At 48.4% G+C, this 9224-nt stretch overlaps 2 protein-coding genes across 2 annotated transcripts; both read right to left on the reverse strand.

The window, feature by feature from the left end:
- Positions 1-377: 377 nt before the first annotated feature.
- Positions 378-2242, reverse strand: LOC123397140 (BTB/POZ and MATH domain-containing protein 2-like). Its single transcript, XM_045091802.1, has 2 exons — positions 2051-2242; positions 378-1610 (listed from the first exon to the last, which is right to left on the reverse strand). Exons 1-2 carry the CDS (start codon positions 2240-2242, stop codon positions 378-380), a joined length of 1425 nt encoding a protein of 474 aa, XP_044947737.1.
- Positions 2243-7219: 4977 nt separating this feature from the next.
- LOC123398313 (BTB/POZ and MATH domain-containing protein 1-like) lies at positions 7220-8800 on the reverse strand. Its single transcript, XM_045092792.1, has one exon. It carries the CDS (start codon positions 8706-8708, stop codon positions 7545-7547), a length of 1164 nt encoding a protein of 387 aa, XP_044948727.1. The 5' UTR covers positions 8709-8800; the 3' UTR covers positions 7220-7544.
- Between the last annotated feature and the right edge of the window lie 424 nt (positions 8801-9224).

Raw genomic sequence — 9224 nt, forward strand, 5'->3', positions numbered from 1 at the left:
AACCTACGAGGCCATGGCCACAGACGGAGCCAGGATTCCAGAGCCAGCACAATTCCCGCATTGATCGTTACAGAGCAATGAGAAAAACACAGGGCAAAATGTAAAAGGCCACCAGTTGAAAGGCATATAGGTTCTGAAGTAACTTTCAGTTGTAGGTATATAAGTTCTTGCTTTGCATATAGCTAGTCAAACCGTTAATAGTTCTCCGTCAAGTATATGACGACCAAACATAAAAAGGACCAACGTACATCACAATCCTAGTGAGAACAAGACTACACATAAAACTACTAATAATGTCAGTATTAGATAGCATGCAGGGTCTTTACTAACTTTCTGGATGGATGATTGCAAATGACATCATGATTGAAACCTCACGTTCATGCCTTTGATTTTCTCTTCCCAAGTAAACTAGGAACAACATGGGAAATGAGGAAATCCTTTATAACACCGGGGCAGGTCTTGGTTAAATACTCGAAACCTTCAGACTCCATGGCGGCTTCCAGATTCGTCGTCGAGCTGAGGAACACCAAGCATGCTGCCTTAAGCTCATGGCAGTGGTGCTGCTCCGCCAATGCCAAGATAGTCGCCACGGAGTTCGTATCGATACGATTGCACAACTTATCTTCACAAATCAGCTTCAACCTCTCCAGAGCGTACCTGTCTGCTGCAACAAGCAAATGCTGAACCATGGCAGATTCCTCTCGCTGATCCATATCGGGAAGCGCATCCGTGTACATGAAAGTAAGCAGAGCCTTGAACACCTCTGGCTCAATGTCATCTACACAGATGACATTTGTGGTGGTGCTCTCCTTCATCTGCCCAAACAACTCTGCCCTGAAGACCGGAGACCGCGCGGCGAGCACCGACCGGTGAGCGGAAAATGTTTCCTCTCCGACTCGGAATTCGACATCGACGCCCGCCTTGCTCGACAGGAGATCCCCGAAGTGCCGGTGCATGTCGGACGGCGGCACGGCGATGGACGGTGTCTTCTGTGCGTGGAACTCGCTCATGACAGTGACGTCGACCTTGACAGTGAAGGAATCGTCCTTGAGATGCTCTGATTTCTCCAGGTTCTCCCTTTTGATGAAATTTTCGAATCCCCAGCATGTGCCCGCGGAAAACTCTCTGGTCACGGACGTCCGGGTATAGGGCGGCACCAGCTTCCCATGTTGATCGAGCAAGCTGAACTGGAATTTTGCCTTCACCATGGCCACGCCCTTGGCGACGGTAGCATCGAGTTTGAGGGAGACGGATATGAAATCGGTGTGCTCGGAGTTCCACCCGTTGGGGCAGTAATACACACGCCATGTGTGGCCGCCTACTACGAACGGGCAGGAGTCGATCCCCTCGCTATTGGAGACCTCCTTGGTGTGCGAGTAGCCGACGACCTTCAGCAAGTGGTAACCGCTCACGGCCCCGGCAATGATGGAGGATGCGGATCCGGAGGGGAGGCCGTCGCCACCGAGATGGGAGGAGGTCTCCATCGTGTGCGGCTTGGTCGGTTGGGTCCGGTCGCCGGTGGGGAGGGGCGGCGGCGGCGGCGGCGGCGACGGGCGGGTAGAAAAGTGGACGGCGGCGAGGGTTTTGGGCGGTTGAAGCCAGGGAAAAGACTAGACAGGGAAAAGACCAGAAAGAGGAGACCGCGGAGGGGTATGCGTCTGTATTTGAAGCCTGTAGTTGGTCAATTATTATTTTTTATTAAAAAACTTCCAATCTATTCTTCTTCAATCATAATAGTACAACGAAAACTATAAATAATAAAAATTACATCCAGATTCAAAGACCCCCTAGCGACGACTACAAACACTGAAGCGAACCGAAGGCGCGCCGCTGTCATCGCCCCTCCCTCGTTGGAGTTGGGCAAACGTTGTTGTAGTAGACAGTCGGGAAGTCGTCGTGCTAAGGCCCCATAGGACCAACACACCAGAACAGCAACCATCGCCGATGAAGAGTGTAGATCAGAATTATCCAACCTAAAAACACACGAACAAAGACGAACGACGAACAGATCCGAGCAAATCCACCAAAGATAGATCCGCCGGAGACACACCTCCACACGCCCACCAACGATGCTAGACTCATCACCGAAACGGGGGCTGGGCGGAGAGACCTTTATTCCTTCTTCAGGGAACCGCCACCGTCTCGTCTTCCTGAGCAGAACACAAACCCTAACAAAACTTAAAGAAAGATCTAACAACGGAGCCCTCCCACCAACAAGGGCCGAGATCCACTCCGCCTCCATGGCCCTAAGGTCACCGGAGACGGGACGGACCAGCGACGACTCCGGCGGAAGGCAGTGGAGCCCTAGCTTTTTTCGGGGCGGCCGCTAGGGTTAGCCAAGGCGGCCGGTGCGAGACGCTGTGTTTTCCTGCGCTGCATGCATCTGTAATTGGTCAATTAACAATCACGTGTTTCTTTTTTTTTTGCGGGGTAATTAACAATCATGTGTTAACTTAATACAGATTAACAATCAATGCATTAGGTCGAACATGATTAGAATTTGGTACTAAATATCTTGCAAGGTGACCAAAAATATCTCGTCTCCGTCACCGAAAAACAGGATTGCTCGTGAGAGCTCCTCAGATGTTGTTTTTAGCTAAAATTTTTGCAAGAAGTTCAAACATTTGACAAAATATGTTGTCTCAAAATTTCACTTTTTTTGGATTTTGTTTGAACTCGTTTTCTTCAAGTTTTTCAAATTCGGGTGAACTACACCCAAGAGTAGTCACACCTTTCCGATTGCGGATTCAAGAACACGATTGTATCTTCTTTTTGTGGTGGGAACAATATTGTACTGGATTACAAAATATTCTACAATAGTGATTGTAGATGACGTTTAAGTTTATGTCATGGGTCTTTTTATACCAAGGAATCACGATGAACTACATAAACATACCCGGTTGAACACATATTCCAAAGTTGATCTGCTAAGTAGAACCAAGGTTTTGGTTTACGGTTTGTGTTTTTTTCGCATCTGAACGAGATGCCAGAAATTCCGCCATTTCAAAAACTTCGATAAAATCTCGGACGAAATAGCAAAACCAAAAATTGAAGTTTGGAACGAAAAAAAGGCAAATTTTGACCAATTTTTTAAATCAACCGAAACAAATGTTAACGATCCAACATAAATAGGTTTTGGGCTCAGCCAAACCATAATGGGAAGACTCCAGAAGTTAGGCTAGGCTAAAAACCTCAAATCGACCGAATTATTTTGGTCAAAATTTAATTTTCTCGACCGAAATTCAGAATTCCGGTAGAACACAATCCAACAGGAAGCATTCACAAGAGGAACGACATAATCATACCCGAGCTGAAAACATAACCTAGCATTTTTTTCAGGAATAATATAGCATTTTTTGGCTAGCTAGAACACATCAAACACTACTAGTCTGATAGTGTAAACACTAACACTGATCGCCGCCAGGATCATGAGCCACTTCAAATATTTTGGTTGCGGCCCATCACACTCCACTCAGGAACATGTATGCCCTGTGCATCACGTACTATGGCACCTGTATTCCACTATATTGTTTCTCATATTTATTGAAAAGTTGTCACGACATAGATCACAAACGACTGTTCATGGATCCAGATACCAAGCTTCATGTAGCTCGGTCGCCAAAACGCCTCACTCTTTACACAGGGAGTATATTTTTATGGACAGAGTCCCTTATATTTATTGTATATACAAGTTTCCCTCAAAAAAAGTAAATTTATTGTACACAAGTCGCTTTGCGCTCTTGTTCAACATACATCGATTTACTAAGTTTTCCGCTTGAAACTATCGTCCTCTCATGTACACCGAAATGGAAAATATTGGACAATGCTGTTCCACAATTTCTCGGGTCTACTGATTTGGTTTTCTCTTTTTAAAAGAAAAAAAAATACGACTCACTTTTTCCCATAGATTATTTGATTCCACCTTTTTAGGAACTTCTTCTTTTCTTTTCTTTTTCTTTTTCTTTTTCTCCATGATACGCCTTAGAGCCCAAGCCTTGAAATATCGAGCCATGGAATTGAATAGAGCCGATGACTTTATTAACAACTCGATTTATAACGGATACGCCTTAGAGCTTTCCAAATATCTTAGCCTCCCCACCCGACGAACTTCAACTAGAGAATGGATAGGTATCTCCTTTGTTGAATTTTCTTCTCCAACGGATGTAGCGGTAAGAGATTCAGCGGTAAGAGATTCCATTTTTCTTCTTCCGTGCAGCGTTGTGGCATGATTGATAGATAACCAGAAATTGTACCTCAACAGAGTTAACCAACAGATGAAAATGCAAGGTCGATGATCCCACATCCCTCTCATTTGTCCCTCTCCCACAAAATCATGTGCCCGACGCCCCCTCCCCCCTCTCTAACTGCCCCATGCCCACCATTTTCTCCATGAAAAGAACACAGGGGATACATCCCCATCGTTGGACCTATCAAATTGAAAATTGAGCAGATTTGAACCCCCAGTTAAGGGCAAAGAAAACGGAAGAAAAAGAGGAGGCCTCAAAGGAGGGAGGGGAAAAAAGTGGCATTCCTCTGTTTCTTCACCTTAACTGCAGTTTTGCACTTCCCCCAATCACGATAATTCAAAATTACCAATCACTATATAAGGCGTGTTATGTAAAGTGCTGCAATTCACCCATTTAAAGACGTATTCATGGTTGTCGTCCCAAGTGTAAGGTAGTATGATGATACTAAAGATTCCAGCGACCAATGAGTAAAAAGTGACAAGCAGGCAGTCCCAGTCCCATAACTAAGAATAGCTCCAAGAGCAGAAGGCAAAGGCAATTAAGTTTTGAACCAATCGATATTCAAACTACAGTGTGACGTGACCACTCATCTAAATCAGATAACAAGGTGATAGATCCTCTGAATCTGATGCGTTGAAGGAATGCGGTGGTAGAGAAGGAGGAGATGGGTTATATCTTCTCCTTGGCTCGAGGATCCCGAGCGTGACGCCATGGGTGGAGAGTGACGGCGGTGAGCGTGTGTGTGTGTGCGTGAGTAGTGGCGGCGGTGTTGCTTCCCGTCGGCCTGCGCTAACCCCAGATCGGTAGGGATTGTTGATGGAGACTGCGGCGCGCGATGAACCTCGTGCTGTGTACGTCCGACACCCCACCTCTTTATATAGTGCAGCAACGAGGACCCACCAATCATAGTTTGGTTGAACGCCCCCGATCAGGATGGAGTCAATGGCCCAGTGGACCGTTGGGCCCACACAAGAAAGAGATCATCCTGAACTAATATTACACACTCATCTAAATCAAATAAGTTGCGGAAATCTTTACTGGATATGGGGTGCCCATTAAGCATGTGTTATTACAATCAAAATGTTATCTAAAGTAAACTACGGAGAAGGTACTGACATTTGGCATGCAAGAATTTGAACCTATCTACTTTTAGAACTACTGTTGTTTATAAATTGATTGAAAGTGGGAGACATTTGTCGAAAAAGGCTTTCGTTCCACTTTATATATAAAGCAACGATCCACGTACACAAAGCATACAACCCAACCCCACACACACCCAAGTGAAATACAAGGGGCTGACGATCAGCAACACCAAAACTCGACGACCCAGAAAACTCCAAAGCGATGCTTCCAAAAAAGAAACGACACCGGAGAGCCGCTACCGCCCGATCCACTGAATCGAGGTTTTCACTCGTAGTACGGCAAAGGACGCGGGGCTACCACGATGGAGCCTTCAAGAAGGGAACGACACATGGACGCCGCCGCCATCGGTCTGGTCCGAACCAGACGAGGTTTTCACCCGAAGAACGGCAAAGGACGCGGGGCTACCACGATGGAGCCTTCAGGAAGGGAATGACGCATGGACGCCCCCGCCATCGGTCTGGTCCGAACCAGACGAGGTTTTCACCTCGGCCACCACCCTCTGCCTCCGCCCGTGGTACGACACAACATGAGATCGTCGGCCGCACCACCACCGTAGATCGTCGAAGGCCCGCCCCATGCCACCCATGCGGCCATGACAACGAGCATGTCAGCACCCGAGCCGCAAGCTCCACCCTCGAGCCAGCAGCTCCCACCACCAGGGCCGCCGCCCCGCTTCCAGATACTCCGGAGACCATCAAAGGTGATGGCTTTGAGCCGACCGACGGGACCCAAGCATCAACATAACCACCGGTGGCGTCCCACCCCGCAACATCGATCTACAACCAGGAAGCCAGGGCTGGAAGGGGGGAGGGGGAAGCGGAGCTCGTCCAGACCAGCACCCCATGCGCCAGTGACGAGCAGTCGGTCTGCTCGTCCCTCCAACAGCCTCTCCTGCGTCGCCCCTCACGCCGTACCACAGCCTTCTGCCAGATCCATGCAAGAAGGGGCAGCCACCTGTCCGCCCACGAGGACCATCGGATCAACCGCACCCTACCGCCAGAGAGGGCCTCCAGAGGAGCCAGCACCCTGACTCGTACCACCGTTGTGACACGCGTGGGTCCTGCCGCCAGGCACCATCTCCTGAAGACGCCGCCAGCGCCCCGGCCACGCATCCGCCGGGTACCACCTGCCCCGGCCCTCCACGCTCGGCCTGCCGCTCCGCAACACCTCACCGAGCACAGCTGAGCGCCGTCGCGCCCCGGATTCGCGTCGTGCCGCCGCCAGGGAGCGCCCGCCCGCGCGAAGCTCCCATGAGCGAGGAGAGAAAGGGCCCCGCCGCCGCCAACACACACCGGGCTTTGCCCGACGGCATGAAGAGGCGGCGATGAGCGGAGGGAGGGAAGGGAGATGGTCGCGCGCCGGTGGCTAGGGTTATCCCCTTGGTCGCAGTTCAGCAACATCACAAGACGTCATTTTACTGGGAGACGTTTGATCCTTGATTCGAGAACAAAGAACTTCAGGTATAAGATAGAACTACTGTTGTTTTATCCATTTAATGAAATTGGGGGCTATTTCACAGAAGAAGACAACTGGCAGTAGCAAATCTGCAACAAAGGAAAAATGAGACCATAACCTTGTACGGAAATACCTGAGGCCAAACTCCACAACCTTCATAAGATCACTACCTTAGCAGCCACTACTATGTGTCTATGTCAGAAGTCATCACCACAAACTGCAGCCATAAAAATAAAAAATTGTTAAACCCAACAAGGCCAATGATTTTATTTTCACTGGATCCCAACCTAGCATTTCAACATGTCATGATCTATCTGAACCCATCTAAATAAACAGTGCCCTGTAATGAACAGGGGTGCATGAACAGAGGAAGCAGTGCAAAGCTCGCATCGACTGTTACAGAGCAATCAGAAAGACACTGGGCAAAATGTAAAGGGCAACTAGTTGAAAGGCTTACAAGTCATGAACTGACTGATCAATAATTAGCACGCATGGTTCTTGCTTTGTGCATAGCTTGCCAAGCCATTAATAGTTCTCCACAGAGGATATGACGACCAAACAAAAAAGGACCAACGTACATCGCATCCTTGTGAGAACAAGACTAGCCATAACACTACTAATACTGGATAACATTCAGACTTGCAGAGTTTGTAGTTACTTTCTGGACTGATGATTGCAAATGGCATCATGATTGAAACCTCATGTTCGGGCCTTTGATTTTCTTTTCCTAGGAACAACCTGGGACACGAGGATATCCTTCATAACACCAGGGCAGTTCTTGGTTAAAAACTCAAAACCTTCAGACTCCATGGCTGCATCCAGATTCGTCGGTGAGCTGAGGAACACCAGGCATGCTGACTTAAGCTCATGGCAGTGGTGCTGGTCCGCCAATGCCAAGATGGTCGTCACGGAGCTTGTATTGATATGCTTGCACAACTTGTCTGCACAAATCAGCTTCAGCCTCTCCAAATCATATCTATCTGCTGCAACAAGCATATGCTGAGCCATGTCAGATTCTTCTTGTTGCTTCATGTCCGTTAACGTATCAGTGTATATATAAGTAACCAGAGCATTGAACACTTGTGCCTCCATGTCATCTATGCGTATGGCCTCTGTGGTGGTTCCCTCCTTCATCGGGCCAAAGAACTCTGCTCTAAAGACCGGAGACCGCGCTGCGAGCACCGACCGGTGCGCCGAGAATGTCTCCCCACCGACTAGGAATTCAACATCGACGCCCGCCTTGCTCGACAGGAGATCGCCGAAGTGACGGTGCATGTCAGATGGTGGCACCAGGATGGATGGTGTCTCCTGCGCATGGAACACGCTCATGATAGTGACATCGACTTTGACAGTGAAGGAATCGTCCTTGAGATGCTCTGATTTCTCCAATTTCTCCCTTTTCATAAAATTCGGGAATCCCCAAGTGTTATCCACGGAAAAGTCGTTGATGTTGGTAGTCATGGTATGCACCGGCAGCGGCTTCCCATCTTTGTCAATTAAGCTGAACTTGACTTTTGCCTTAACGGCCTCGCCCTTGGCGACGGTATCATCGAGTGCGAGATACAGGGCTATGGAATCGGCGTACTCGGATGTTTCCCCGTTGGGATAGTAACGAAGATGCCATGTGTGGCCTCCCACCCGGAAGGGGCAAGAGTCGATCCACTCTCCATTGGGGACATCCTTGGTGCCCGAGTAGCCGTCGATCGTCAGCAAGTGGTAGCCGCTCACGGACCTGGATATAATGGAGGATGCGGATCCAGGGGGGAGGCCGTCGCCGGCGACGTGCGAGGAGATCGCCATCGAGTGAGACTTGGTCGGTTGGGCACGGTCGCTGGTGGGGAGCGGCGGCGGCGGCGGCGGCATGGGTAGGAAAGTGGATGGCGGCGAGAGGGTAGGAAAGTGGATGGTGGCTAGGGTTTTGGGCGGTGGATCGGTGAAAATACTACACGGAGAATTTGTTTTCACTAGACGGAGAAGGCAACTTGACTCTTCAGCTGGTATATATCGGGGGAATGTATCCGGTCCACCCAGTGGCGAATCTTCGAAGAACATGAAGGGGAGGCTCAAAGTTAAAATGTACGTACTCCCTCCATCATACTCTACTTTTAGTTTATAAGGCGTGCACGTGTATATAGATCGTTAATTTGATTTATACTCCCTCCGTTCCTAAATATAAGTCTTTTTAGACATTTTAACAGAGGACTACATACGGAACAATATGAGTGAACCTACACATTAAAATATGTCTATATACATGCGCATGTAGTTTCCTATTGAAATGTCTAAAAGACTTATATTGAGGAACGGAGGGAGTATAAAATATAATGTTTAATATAAAAATTATATCATTAGAAAATAGAACATCTAAAATTTCTAATG

Source organism: Hordeum vulgare, chromosome 5H, assembly GCF_904849725.1.
Source record: "Hordeum vulgare subsp. vulgare chromosome 5H, MorexV3_pseudomolecules_assembly, whole genome shotgun sequence".
In the NCBI taxonomy this organism is placed as follows: Eukaryota; Viridiplantae; Streptophyta; class Magnoliopsida; order Poales; family Poaceae; genus Hordeum; species Hordeum vulgare.

What these genes read in the sequence shown, in the direction of transcription:
- LOC123398313 (XM_045092792.1), bottom strand. Translation starts at nt 8,708, where the DNA reads ATGCCGCCGCCGCCGCCGCCGCTCCCCACCAGCGACCGTGCCCAACCG.
- LOC123397140 (XM_045091802.1), bottom strand. Translation starts at nt 2,242, where the DNA reads ATGGAGGCGGAGTGGATCTCGGCCCTTGTTGGTGGGAGGGCTCCGTTG. An exon ending in TCGTTGGTGGGCGTGTGGAG is followed by an intron (nt 1,611 to 2,050) that starts GTGTGTCTCCGG and finishes TTCCCTGTCTAG; the next exon opens with TCTTTTCCCTGGCTTCAACC.